The sequence below is a fragment of the Excalfactoria chinensis genome, chromosome 11 (assembly GCF_039878825.1).
Source record: "Excalfactoria chinensis isolate bCotChi1 chromosome 11, bCotChi1.hap2, whole genome shotgun sequence".
Classification (NCBI taxonomy): Eukaryota; Metazoa; Chordata; class Aves; order Galliformes; family Phasianidae; genus Excalfactoria; species Excalfactoria chinensis.
In genome coordinates, this window is record NC_092835.1 from 16,725,027 (window position 1) to 16,738,248 (window position 13,222).

General features: G+C 57.8%; 2 protein-coding genes across 2 annotated transcripts; both read left to right on the plus strand.

Annotated features, from left to right (window-relative positions):
- The first annotated feature begins 439 nt into the window (after positions 1–439).
- On the plus strand, positions 440–8,370 carry ELMO3 (engulfment and cell motility 3). The gene is made up of 20 exons (XM_072346312.1): positions 440–563; positions 651–691; positions 1,163–1,235; positions 1,310–1,360; positions 1,802–1,971; positions 2,519–2,618; positions 2,700–2,851; positions 3,097–3,175; positions 3,370–3,420; positions 3,601–3,723; positions 3,887–4,018; positions 4,135–4,239; positions 4,773–4,881; positions 5,031–5,167; positions 5,245–5,408; positions 5,515–5,627; positions 5,741–5,845; positions 6,122–6,204; positions 6,437–6,517; positions 7,002–8,370. Exons 1-20 carry the CDS (start codon positions 486–488, stop codon positions 7,212–7,214), a joined length of 2,160 nt encoding a protein of 719 aa, XP_072202413.1. The 5' UTR covers positions 440–485; the 3' UTR covers positions 7,215–8,370.
- A 433-nt stretch (positions 8,371–8,803) lies between these two features.
- On the plus strand, positions 8,804–12,913 carry TMEM208 (transmembrane protein 208). Its single transcript, XM_072346534.1, has 6 exons — positions 8,804–8,918; positions 8,998–9,093; positions 9,164–9,223; positions 9,323–9,459; positions 11,255–11,339; positions 12,462–12,913. Exons 1-6 carry the CDS (start codon positions 8,913–8,915, stop codon positions 12,597–12,599), a joined length of 522 nt encoding a protein of 173 aa, XP_072202635.1. The 5' UTR covers positions 8,804–8,912; the 3' UTR covers positions 12,600–12,913.
- Positions 12,914–13,222: the final 309 nt, after the last annotated feature.

The window sequence follows — 13,222 nt, forward strand, 5'->3', positions numbered from 1 at the left end:
GAGGGATGGGATGGGGATGGATGGGATGGGATGGGGATGGATGGGATGGGGATGGATGGGATGGGGATGGGAGGGATGGGATGGGGATGGGAGGGATGGGATGGGGATGGATGGGATGGGATGGGGATGGATGGGATGGATGGGATGGGATGGGAAAGGGCAGGAAGGGTGGGATGAGAATTGATGGGACAGGGTGGGATGGATGGCACAGAAATGGATGGGATATGGGACAGGGTTGAGCAGATAGGATGGGACGGGATGGGACGGGGCGGTGGATGGGACCGGATGGACGGGGCGGGATGGGACGGGACGGGATGGGGCCGCCCCACCTGCGTCAGCTCAGGTGAGGAGGACGGCCGTGCCCGCCCCGCTCCGGCCCCACTCGGGACTCCCTCCCCGACGGCCTCTCGGCCCGGCCCGGCCCTCCCAGGGGCGGGGAGGTGGCGGCTGAGACCCGGAACTGCGGCGCGGTGCTGCGGGGAGCCATGCCGCCTCCCAAGGACGTGGTGAAGATCGCCATCCAGATGGTGGGAGCCATCCCGCAGCTGATCGAGCTGCAGCAGGTACAGCCCGTCCTCCCCCCTCCCCCCCGCAGCCCCCCGCCCCGCTGCCGCCGTCCGCTCACGGCTCTCCCCTTCCCTCTGTCGCAGAGCAAGCCGCTGGCCGCTGTGCTCAAGGACGTCTGCGATGCGTGAGTACCTGGGGACCTGGTGATGGAGTGGCTGGTGTGTGGTTGCACCATTGGGTTGTGACAGATGGTGGACGTCCTTTGGTGGCCCATCAGGTCATGTAATGAGCAATGGCCATCCTTTGGTGGCCCATCAGGTCACAGTAAGCATTAGCTGTCCTTTGGTGGTCCATTGGGTCTCCATAAGCAGCGACCAGCCTGCCATGACTCCTTGGATCATGCAATGGTCAACATCACGGGTGTTGACCAGCCTGTGGTGGCCCATCATGTCGTGGCAGACGATGATAATAAGTCTATGGTGGCCCATCAGATTGTCACGGTGGCCCTTTGGGAGGGATCAGCCTGTGGTGTCCCATCAGGTCTCAACAGCCGGCGTGTGTCACAGGTTGGGTTGTCACAGGCCACAGCTATGGGGCACGGCTGGGACGCTGTGCTGTGGTGGCCATGACCAGCCCTCCTCCCATGTCACTGCAGGTGGAGCCTGCCCAACGCCGAGCGCTATGCCCTGCAATACGCCGACGGGCGCCAGACCTACATCACTGAGTTGGTGAGCGCTCACCCACCCGCTCCCCGGCCCTGGTGGCTCTGTGTGCCCCTCACCCCTTCACTTTCTCTTCACAGAACCGTGGGGAGATTAAGAACGGGAGCATCTTGCGACTGACCACTTCTCCGGTACATCCCCTGTCTCCTTCCCCAAAGGCGGGCGCTGGGGTCAGCCTGCTGCTGCCTGCCGTGGGGCGATGTGGCCCTCCAAGGCCCCAGCTGTGCCTTGCTCAGTAACATGTAGCTCATGACAGCTCCTCTCGGTGGCTCAGACAAAGCAGAAATAACAGAGAGAGCTGCCTCAACCTTTGTTGTCCCTCAGTAGATCTTGGGGGAGCACGAAGAGAAACTAACTCAATAGTCTCGGGGAAACACTTTGGATGCGTCAAGTGCGCTCAGTGCAGTGTTGGTCTGACTTCCTTCCTCAGTCCTGCTGGTTTCTGCTCTGATTGCTCTCTTTCAGACCCCTCCTCGCCTCCTTCCTACACTTCAGCTCCTCCAGCCTCTGCCTCCAGGTCTCTTGCTGCCTTTCGATGAGCCCCTGTGGCTTGACTCTTTCCTTCCTGGTAGGACCAAGAAGCAGAGAGGTTGTACAGCGGGATCCAGAGCAACAACGTGGATGTGAAGACTGACTCACTGAAGAAGCTTGCGAGCCTCTCCCAGGACGTTACCTTTGCCCAGGAGTTTATCAACAGGAATGGCTTGAAGCAAATCTTCTATATTGTGGAGGAAGGGAATGAGTAAGTATCAGGAGGGGAATTCCTTTGCAGATCTCGCCTTCTCCCTTGCTAATGCCGTACGAGCTCTAAGCTGGGCTTCACTGGTGGCCTCTTTTGGCCTTGATAATCCCTCTGAAGGTTTTGGCTGTGAGAGATCTGCAGGCAGCTCGAGAAACCCCCGTGTGCCACAGCAGCGCTGCCCCAATGCCTTCCTCTCAGTACGCAGCTGGGAATCTCCTCTGGGTGCCGAACCCCACAGTCCCACAGTGCAGTGCATGTTGCTGGTAGCAGTGGGTGGGATCTGAGGCGGTTTTGGTTTCCCCAGGGAAAAGAAGCTTGCACTTCCCCCACCGTGGCTTTCTAGGATGACCAAGCCAAAGTCTGCTTTCTTACCCAACAGCATCCTCTGTCGTTCTTTTCATTCTCTTCCAAGTGCTTTTCTGGTTGGTTCTGTTGTACCCCACAATGGGCACAATGGATGGCTGTGCGTCGATGGGTCCTGCCTTACTGTGCTCACTGCGTGGTGTCCGGATCCATCCTCACTCAGTTTGCTCTCCCATTACTCCAGTACAGGGGAGATCCTCGCTCACACCCTGAAGGCCTTCATGGAGCTGATGGAGCACGATTTCGTCTCCTGGGAGACTCTTAGTGCGGCCTTCATCAAAAAAGTACACAACTCCTGTACCGTGGGCTGCCCCGCTGTCACCCAGGCTTGACCTGCCTTGTACTGATGGGTTCTGCTATTGCAGATCGTGAGTTACGTCAACATGAATGCCATGGACGCCTCCGTCCAGCAGCTCTCCATGTCAATCCTGGAGAACATGGTACCCAGCAGCCGCGTCCTCTTTGAGCTCGTCAAAAAAGAAGTGACGGTGGATCGTCTCCTCACCCACCTGCAGGTGTAAGTGGGGAGCCAGTGGGAACATGGACCTGCAGGGGATTTCTTGGGGGGGTCTTGCTGGCGATCCCTGGCACCATATTGTGTTGTCCCTTGTTGGTGAGCACTCAGCATCTGTTGCCCCATTGCTGGGGGGTGGGGTTGGGTTAGGGTGTGTTGAACAGAGCTTGACAGTGAAGAGGGGAGAGGACCGTGCCTTAGGGCTGTCTTTGCAGCTGGTGACAATGAGTTCCTTCCTCCATCCCCAGGACGAACGCCCAGCTGCAGCTGAAGGCCACGGCCCTGCTGATTGCACTGCTGCTGGCTGCCACCGATGCTGAACGGCGGGTATGGGGCAGTGGGCAGCACTGGGGGGCTGCAGGGTGGTGGGCACTGGGGATCCCAACACAACGCTGTGCCCATTGCTGGGACCCTCTGCCAAGAGCCCAGAATTAAGGACAGCGGGACTGTAAGGGAACACTTGGCTTTTCTGGAAAGAGCAGTGCTGAGCTGGGGGATGTCTGACAGCCTTTCCCCTCTAGGATATGATGGAGTACCTGAGACAGAAGAACATCAGGCAGTTCATCCACAAGGTGGGGAGCGGGGTTCTTACAGAGCTCTGTGCTTCTTCCTGACCTTCCCTCCTTGTACGTGCTGCCCACAGAGCCCAGCCCTGGGGTGCCGTCCTCTTCCCTTTGGGCTGCGGGGCTTTGGCTGTTGGTCCCTGGGTCTGGAGCACCCAGGGGTTCCTTCTCACTCAGGGTCTCTTGTAGAACATCATCCACAGCTCCGAGCCGCTGGGGGATGAGATGGCCCATTACCTGTACGTGTTGCAGTCAGTCAGCCTCAACCTGCACGAGCGCCGCATGAGGACCTCCATGGACCCCTACTCCCAGGTCTGGGAGCTCTCTCCTTGCTGTGCTTCCACCTTTGGAAGTGCGGGCGGGTGAAGGTTTGCCATTGGGGTGTGTTCCTTTCCCAGCACGGTGGCTTTCACCATTGGTTTTAGGCCACGGTGTGCAGGGCTCACGGTGTCCTTCCCCCCTGCTCTCCCTCCAGGAGCAGAGGGAGCTCCTCCAGTCTCTGCGCCAGGCTGCCTTTGAGTCGGAGGGCGATGCTCCTGCTGGCACCTTCAGCACCGAGCGCCGGCGGTCGCTGTGCGCCAAGGAGTTCCGCAAGCTGGGCTTCATGGTACAGCCCCAACCATCCATGTTCAGGCCTCAGCGGGACCTTGACATCTCCCCTAGACCTGCTGTGCTGCTGCTGCTTGGAGAAGTGCTCACTTGTGTCCTTTTGTGTCTTGCCAGAACAACAGCAACCCAGCAGAGGACCTGCGCCGTGCACCGCCGGGGCTCCTTGCCCTCGACAACATGGTGTACTTCTCCAGGCACACCCCCAGTGCCTACAGCCGGGTGCGTGCTCCTGCCTGGGGACTCTCCCAGCAGAAAGGCGCTGGTGGATCTCCAGCTTCTCATCCCTTCTTTCTTGGGACCCATCCTTGTTGGCCTCACTGCAGGAAGCCCCATTGAGGTTGAAAAAGACCTCAGAGAGCACCAAGCCCACCCTCACCGTGCCCACTGACCACGTCCCTCAGTGCCACATCCCCACAGTTCTGGGACACATCCAGGGACACCCCACCCCCCTGGGCAGCCCTCCCTGTGGGTAGGAGTGGTGACTGGAGGCTGGTGACACTCTATTGAGTTTCGGTGCTTTGGTTAGAACTGGGTTTCTGGGCATATGCAGTCGGTGGGTGCAGTGTTAGTGCTGCTCTGCCTCTGATAGCTCCAGTGCTGAGGATGCTGGGGTTGGGCCCTGGTGAGAGCTGGGTGCTGCTGTTTGGAATGGCTCAGCTCTTTGGAGGGATAGCTAAGCAGGATGGTCAGGAGGAGCATGGGGAGCACTGATCCCGGTGCGTGTAACACAAGGCAACGTTCCTCTCCTCCAGTTCATCCTCGAGAACAGCAGCCGCGAGGACAAACACGAGTGTCCGTTTGCTCGGAGCAGCATCCAGCTCACCCTGATCCTCTGTGAGATCCTGCACATCGGAGAGCCGTGTATGTGTGTGCCCAGCCCTGCACCATCCCAATGGTGGGGGTGCCACAGCTGACAGCTGGGGAAGGGCTGTGTGATGCCCGGCTTCTCCTGGATACTGCAGTTGTACAGCAAAACGGGAGCGTGGCATCATCTGTCCTTCTCACCGCAGGCTCGGAGACAGCTCAGGCCTTTTACCCCATGTTCTTCGGGCAGGATCATTTCTTTGAAGAGCTCTTCTGCATCTGCATCCAGCTGGTGAACAAGACGTGGAAAGAGATGAGAGCCACCCAGGAGGACTTTGATAAGGTGATAACGGGACCCTGGGGCTTTGCACGTAGCCCTGGAGCATCACCGGACTGGAGATGCTGTCTGGGCCCCCCCAGGTGCTGCAGGTGGTGCGGGAGCAGATCACCAGGACCCTGTCCCTCAAACCCACCTCCCTGGAGCTGTTCAAGACCAGAGTGAACGCGCTGAACTACAGCGAGATCCTGAAGCTGCGGCAGACGGAGCGGCTGCACCAGGAGGAGACGCTGGCCGTGCCCGTGCTGTGAGTGGGCTGTGGGCAGGGGGCTGTGCGGGGAGGGGACCCCATAAGGGTCAGCGGATGAACGCTGAAGGGTCCGCGCTCCTTTATCTCCTGGCTGCCATCCCAGGGAGCTGCGTGAGAGGCTGAAGCCGGAGCTCCTGGAGCTGATCCGCCAGCAGCGCCTGCTGCGCCTCTGCGAGGGCACCTTGTTCCGTAAGATCAGCAGCCGCCGGCGCCAGGGTGAGAGCAGCCAGGAGCGGAGGGGGCCGGGGTGGGCACAGGGAGGGTGCAATGAACTGCAGCTCATTAGTAGAAGTGCTAACGGGGTCTCAGCTGGGGCCTTTCTGCTGCAGATAAGCTCTGGTATTGCCGCTTGTCACCCAATCACAAAGTGCTGCACTACGGGGATGTGGAGGAAGGGGTGCACTCACCCCCCATCGAGAGCCTGACAGAGAAAAGTAGGTGATGGGGAGAAGGAAAGGGAGGGGGAAGGGAGCACTCTGCCCACCTCGGTTACTGTGTGAGCCAGATGGGAACTGCCCTGCTGTTGGGGTGCCATGTGTCCGGCCCTGGCCCTGGCGGTGCAGTGGGTTGGGGCAGATCTGGCACTGGGGTTCCTTTCCTTATGTGAAGCAGTGATCAAAATCCCGGCTGCTCACACTGCCCCAATGATGGGCCATGGTTCTGGGGGTGAGGACCACAAAGCAGGAACCCCCAGCTTTTCTGCTCCCCAGTTCCTGTGGCAGACATGAAGGCGCTGCTCGTTGGGAAGGAGTGTCCACACACGAAGGAGAAGAGCTCTGGGAAGCAGAACAAGGTCAGCACCCCTTGCATTTTCCCCTCCCTCCTTGTGCTCTGTCACTCTGTGCATCCCCATGTGTCGCAGGGCACAGCCAGCACAGGGTGTCCCCATCCCTGAGGTGTCCCAGAGCCATGGGGATGCGGCACTGAGGGACGTGGGCAGTGGGCATGGGAGAGAAGGGGGCTGGACTTGGGGATCTGCGAGCTTCTTTCTAACCTTTGTGGTTCTGTGATTCTATTCCCCATAGGATGTCCTGGAACTCGCCTTCTCCATAGTGTATGATGTGGAGGAATACTGCCTGAACTTCGTTGCCCCCACGCGTTATGAGGTGAGCTGCAGGGACTGCAGGAGGGCACATCCTTGCCAAGGGAGGCTGAGCAAGGGAGGACCCCTCTCTGTGCTCTCCCAGATCTGGAATTGGACACTAAAGGGTGATTTGTGACACTGCTCCCACCCTCCCCTACGTAGCCTGGAGGAACTGGGCTTCCCTGGCCTGCAGCCAGCGTGCTGGGCTAGCACAGAAAGGACAAAAATGCCTTTGTGCACCCATGGCTGAGGGCCTGGAGGAATGTGAGGACTGCAGCTCTCTAGTTGGCTGCGAGGTTTGGGGATGAACAAAGACCCTGCCTGGCTGGGAAGGTCAGATGTGGAGCTGGGGGCCGAGCTGCCCTGTGCTGGGTGAAGGTGTGGGGTGAGCATGGCAGGAGGGAGGCGAATTGGATACAGCTGCTCTGCCCTGGAGTTGGGAGCCACAGGTGGGACAGGGGTTCTCTGGCTGCACAGAGCTCCCCTGAGCTGCTTTGCTTCTCCAGTTTTGCCTGTGGACAGATGGGCTGAACGTGCTTCTGGGCAAGGAGATGACGAGCGAGCGAACGCAGACGGACCTCGACATCCTGCTGTCAATGGAACTCAAACTGCGGCTCCTGGACCTGGAGAACATCAGCATCCCCGACAACCCCCCTCCTGTCCCAAAGCCCCCCAGCAACCTCAACTTCTGCTATGACTTCAGCCATGCAGAGCAGTGAGTTCCTGCATCCCGCCCCGTGCCCAACCCCTGTGCCCCCTCCTTCTTTCTGCAGGCTGCCCCATTCAGCTCTGGGATGTTTGGAGCTGGAAACGTTCTGTTGCCTGCCAACAGCAAAACTCTTCCTCCAGGCTCTGTCCCCAAAGGGACGAGCCCAGGTGCTTGGATGGGGCTTGGGTGTGCGCTGCCTGTCCCCTTCCCATGCTGGTGGCTGTGAGCGGGGCATCCTGTCCCCTTTTCCCACACCTCTGCTATTTGCCCAGACAGAACTCACCAGCATCCCAGGGCAAACCAGCTTCCCTTCACTGCCTGCATCAGGGCTGAGCCACTGAGCTTTGGGCTCCTGCTCTGTTAGAGGGAAGGGACCTCTCTGCTCTGCTCCTGAGCCACGGGCAGCGGAGACAAAATACTTCTCAACAGCTGGACCCCTCCGTGCTGATGTCCCCATCTCCCCTTTGCTGCAGTCACACTGTGGGCAGAGGGCAAGGACAGCAGGAGGAGGGACTGTACAGACACTGCTGTGACACCGGGATGGGGTCAGCATTACAACGGTACAGCCACATACCCCGACCCTCCCCAGCACAGCTGCTCAGGGTGGAGAATCCCCTCTGGGTGCAAAAGGAGTTAGGAAAGGCTGAAGTCCTCCCCCTGCTTGGTTTGCTGAGCAGACAGCGCTTTCCAGCAGGGCCAGCATTGCAGAGGGACAGACAGGCTCTTAATGCACTGATTTTTTTCCTGCTCTCCTCCCTCTCCCTGCTGTGAGTGCAGGGCAGCAGGATGCGCCCAGAGGCTGTTCAGGGTACGAATCCTCTTCCCTTGCCCAATATAAGACGGGCACAAACTCAATGCCCAGAGCCCAACCCCAGCGCAGCACTGAGCTGCTCACATTAACCTCGGTGCCTTCCCTGCCGTGGCGGATATTGCACACTCCAGTCACGCTGCTGCACTACTGCATTACGACGAGCTACCTCCTCTGTGGCCCAAACATCCCCCCACCCCGGTGTTTTGCACCTCCTCGTGCCTATGGCTTCTCCAGGGGGTGTTGTAGTAACCAGGGTGCAGCCCGCGGCTGTCTGAGCACTGGAATGCTGCAGGGTGGGCAGAGCCTGTGCCCCCCACCTCCTGCAGACCGGGGCAATAAACACTTGTGGAGAACACAGCGCTGTGTGCTTTGTAAAGGTCTGGGGGGGGGAGGGCTAAAAGAGCATGAAAGGGGGCAATGCAGGGCTGGGCATGGATTACCCTTCTGTGTGCCGGGAATCACGGCCCGGGGTTGGAAGGGACCTCGAGGATCATGAAGCTCCAACCCCTCTGCTGAATGCAGGGCCACCAACCTCCACATTGAACACCAGCCCAGGCTGCCCAGGGCAACATCCAACCTGGCCTTGAACACATTCAGGGATGGACGGGGCAGCCACAGCCTGTCTGGGCAGCTGTTCCAGCACCTCACCGCTCTCACAGTACAGAACTTCCCCCTGACACCCAACCTCAGTCTTCCCTCCTTCAAACCATTTCCCCCCGTCCTGCCGTTATCTACCCTAGTAAAGAGCTGGCTCCCCCCCTGCCTGTAGGCTCCCTTCAGGTCCCGGTTCAGCCTCAGCTCTGCGCCCTCCCCCCGGGCAGCCCCAACCCCCGGCTCCAGGCCGCCATCCCCGCCCCGCGGGCGGAGCCGGAAGGGGCAGCGCGGAGCGGAGCGGCCATGGCGGTGAGCGGAGGGGCCGGGAAGGGAGGGCGGGGAGGAGGAGCGCGGTGCGGGTCGCTGACCGGCTCTGTCGGCCCCGCAGCCCAAAGGGAAGGCGGGCACCAAGGGCAAGAAGCAGATCTTCGAGGAGAACCGCGAGACGCTGCGCTTTTACCTCCGCATCATCCTCGGGGCCTCCGTGAGTGGCGGGGGGCGGGCGCGGGGCCGTGCTGGCGGGGCCGGGCTAACGGGGCCCTCGTGTCCCGCAGGCCGTGTACGCCGTGGTCAACCTGGTCGTGTTCTACCCCGCCGCCTCCGCGTGGACGTGGGTGAGTGTGTGGAGCTGACGTGCCCCTTTTACCCCCCCCTCTTCCTCACCCTGCCCGGTGGCGGCCGCTCGGCTCCTGACGGCGCCGCTCTGGTGGCAGCTGTTGTTCGCCTTCAGCTCGGCGGTGTACGGCGCCAGTTACCGCTCCATGAGCTCCATGGCCCGGCCGGCGTTCGCGGATGACGGCAGCCTCGCAGACGGCGGGATCGACCTGAACATGGAGCAGGGGATGGCAGAGTGAGTGTCCTCACCCGCACGAGCCCAGGTGAGCGGGGCCTGCAGCCCCAGCCCGGAGCGTGCCCCACTTCTCCTTGTCCGAGCAGGGCTGCCCCAGTGCTAATGCGGTTGTTTCCAGGCTATAAACCTCCGCAGCCTCTCCGCTTTTTCCTGCCCTCCTGCAGTTGTGCACAGTGCCTGTTCGGCCTTCCTGGTGCTGACACCGCTGTCTTTTCCTTGCTTAAAACCATTTCCCCTTGTCCTGCCATTAGGTAAAGAGTTGACTCCCCTCCTGTTTCCCTTTAGGTACTGGAAGGCTGCAGTGAGGTCACCCCATGGCCTTCTTCAATTTGAATTCATTTCTTATTGCCTGTTACCTTGTTTATTAACAGAAGCTTCATTTCTGTAGCCAGCAGTTGAATGGGAACAATTGAACAGTTGAATGGGGACATCAGGCAGACTGCCCTGTCTGGTGCAGAGCCTGTTCTCTCTGCACACCACGAGCTCCCATCTGGCTGCTTTCGCCACTGATCCGTGCATACGTGTGATGGCACTGCTGGGCCTATGGAAGGCTGCTGGAGGGGCTGGCTGCTACCTTGGAGAGCCTGAACCTTCTCCAGGCCGAACAGTCCCAGCTCTCACAGCTCTTACTTACAAGGAGAGATGCTTTAGTCCTTTCATCATCTTTGGGTCCTTTGCTGGATTCTTCCCCAGTCTCTCCGTGTCTTTCCTCATGAAGTTCAGGACCCCATTCACCTTTGCCCCAATGACCTGTGACTGGCTTATCTTTAACTTGGTTGTTCTTGCTGCTCAGGTGTAGCAGACACCCTCTATAACGTCACCTGTACCTGTCTTCTCTTTAATCTTAACCCATAAACTCTCGTTTAGCTCTTCATCTATCGCCAGGCACAGCTCCGTGTTCTCCAGCTGTGCTCCCATAAAGGACAGTTCTCCCTCCTCTTCTCACACAGTCCTTTCTAAACAGCCTTCATCCCTCCATTGCAGTGCTGCAGTCACGGGAGCCATCCCACAGCCTTGTAACTGCACACACATCCCCAGCTCATCTTTTTAACTCCCTACCCCCTGCACGTTAGTATACAGCCTCCTCTCTGCAGCAGGGTGTCACTCACTGCCATAGCTCACTGTTTCTCCCTGGTGCTCTTGCTTGGTTTAGGGTTAGCTGTGCCCATTTCTTTGCTTGTGGGAACTCTTCAGTGTTGACTGTGGTGAACTTATTTTGGGTGTAAGCCCTTAGATTGGGCAGGAGCTTTCCTCTGGGTGCCAGAAGTCACCAGCTTCCATCCTTCTCCTGAGTGCAACTTACCCTCCACCATGGGGGTGGGCACTGCCTGCTTCTCTTCAGTGGGGATGGGCTGAGGCTCTTCCATCTGTGACAGGGAAGATCCTCTCCATCTCCCTCATCTATCGTGCACAGCCTGTTCACTTCTCCTAAATCTTCCACTTTGTGACACAGCTCCTTCAGGGCAGGAACCATCCTCTCTCCCGACTTCAGAGGCAGGCACTCCCTGCAGCCTGGCACCTGAAGTCCTGCACTTCCTACCCAGTGCTCTGTGCACCCTGGTAGGGATTGCTGCTCCAATAATGGTTCAGTGGGAATGAAAGAACTGGCATTTTTCTAACCCGTCCCAGCACTCCTTTGTGGCTTGTGTTGGGAAACCCAATACCTGCTTGTGTGTTGGTTTTGAGATTGCTCCTGTCCTTCACTCTCAGCACTGCCTCAGGCTTTGGTGAGGAGCTGGTGGCTTTGGTGGGGGGCTGGAATGGGGAGGTTCATGTGCTGCTTTCTTTCCCTCAGGCACCTCAAGGATGTGATCCTGCTGACAGCAATGGTCCAGGTTCTGAGCTGCTTCTCACTCTACGTCTGGTACTTCTGGCTCTTGGTAAGCCCTGCAGTCGTTGTTGTTGCTCTGAGTTATCTGTCTTTTCCCCATCTTCAGAACGGAGGTTATAATTTATCCATCTCATCTCGAGGTGTCCCGATTCAGGCTGAAACTCCTTCCTGATTATTATGATTATTTGATCTCAGAAAACCTTCTAAAAATATAAGAAATCCTGCTCCTTCTGGGTCAGTCTCGTGGTAAACTAAAACTAGCTTGGCCTCGACCTTTCCCTTCTGGTCCTATGAGACAGCAACGGGAACCACGGAGCAGATGAAAGCTGCCTTTGTGCATAAGAGCTGTTTTCTTTGCCTTTTTGTGACTGTGACAAACAGGCTGTTTCTTCTTGTTTGGATTTCTCAGTCATTCACCAGCGCTGACCGAGGCTGGGAACTGCAGGACCCCATGCCACCGAGTAGAATAAACTGCAGGCTTTCATCCCCCTTAACACCAGGTGCTTTCTACTCCTGAAGTGTTTCTCATGCTTCTCTAACTAGTGCTGCTTTGACATAAGGATGAAAAGCCCAAATCTCCAGGCAATTGCAATAATACTACAGCAGAGTTGCTCAGAGTGTATCCCATGAAGGTAGTCTTGGAGCAGCAGAAAGGTATCACGTTTTAATCCTTACCCAAGTTATTTGGGTGGATGGTTGGACTGGCTGATCTTGTGGGTCTTTTCCAACCTTGGTGATTCTATGAATCTAAGTTAGTTCCTAGCTGGTTCTGGCAGGGGGCAGCCTCGGCTCTGGCTTCCCTGCAGGCCATATGGATGGTGGTTTTTTTTCCCCTCAGAGCAATGTGTTTTTGTTTCTGAAGGAGGGACAGGCAGAGCGGCCAGGAAGTCAGATCCTTCTGGGTAATTCAGAACTGATGCTGCCATTCCCGTGTATGAAGTCTTGAGTGCTGTGTTCCCAGAAATGTATGCAGGCTCCTGAATTCTATGAAATCAGGCCATTTATTTTGGGTGCCTGCCACTGCCTTTGATTTCAGTGGATCTCGTGATATCCCTGACCCAGCCCGTAGATGTTTTCCAGCTCCTTTGGTTTCCTCTGTGGGACCAGCCCACCCTAACCTGCCAAAATCACATCCAGAACAACTGACTTTGCTTCCATGTGTGTTTTGTAGGCTCCGGGCCGTGCTCTCTACCTCCTGTGGGTGAACATCCTGGGGCCCTGGTTTACAGCTGAATCTTCAGCCCCCAGTCAGGAGCCAAACGAGAAGAAGCAGCGCCGCCAGGAACGCCGCCAGATGAAGCGCTTCTAGCCCTGGCTGAGGAGATAGGTTAATGCTGTCTCATGTCCATGCTGTTCTCTCATCAGGGATGCGACTGAAGCCAATCAGAAAGCATCGCAGTATCTATGTTGCCCTCTGTCATTGCTGCCATTCCACGATGAAGGCTGCAAGAGACTTCCCTTGGTTGGTTCTTAGTGCCAGTCGAGGCCTTGCTCCTCGTGATGACAAGCAGGGGGTTATGCTGGGATGTGTGTAAATACCTTTCTAAAGCAGTGCTGTATCGCATTCAAAGGTGAGGATTGCAATGCTGGAGGAAATATATTAAAGAGCAGAGTCTAATTGGCCATGCTGGCATTGTGTTCATAGAGGGGTTCTCTCGGAGGGCAGCGGTGAAAAGCACCAGCATGTTTGTGAAAGCCTGGGCTAGATGGAAGCTAAAACCCCAGGCTGAGTTGTCTCATCCCCTTCCCTGGCTTGCTCTGTTCTGTGCTGCCTGCTGCAGCACCCAGCCTGCAGAGGCTTCAGCTGCCCTGTGAGCTCTCTACTGGGCCTGCAGCAGCTGGAGGAGCTACAAACTGCACCTGCAGCCCAACATGGAGCAGTTGGGATTGAGCCTGGGCTCTCTGCACACACAAATTGGTCTGTGCTACCTT

What these genes read in the sequence shown, in the direction of transcription:
- ELMO3 (XM_072346312.1), top strand. Translation starts at nt 486, where the DNA reads ATGCCGCCTCCCAAGGACGTGGTGAAGATCGCCATCCAGATGGTGGGA. An exon ending in CTCCTCACCCACCTGCAGGT is followed by an intron (nt 2,852 to 3,096) that starts GTAAGTGGGGAG and finishes CTCCATCCCCAG; the next exon opens with GACGAACGCCCAGCTGCAGC. An exon ending in CCTGCACATCGGAGAGCCGT is followed by an intron (nt 4,882 to 5,030) that starts GTATGTGTGTGC and finishes TTCTCACCGCAG; the next exon opens with GCTCGGAGACAGCTCAGGCC.
- TMEM208 (XM_072346534.1), top strand. An exon ending in CCGCCTCCGCGTGGACGTGG is followed by an intron (nt 9,224 to 9,322) that starts GTGAGTGTGTGG and finishes CTCTGGTGGCAG; the next exon opens with CTGTTGTTCGCCTTCAGCTC. An exon ending in ATGGAGCAGGGGATGGCAGA is followed by an intron (nt 9,460 to 11,254) that starts GTGAGTGTCCTC and finishes TCTTTCCCTCAG; the next exon opens with GCACCTCAAGGATGTGATCC.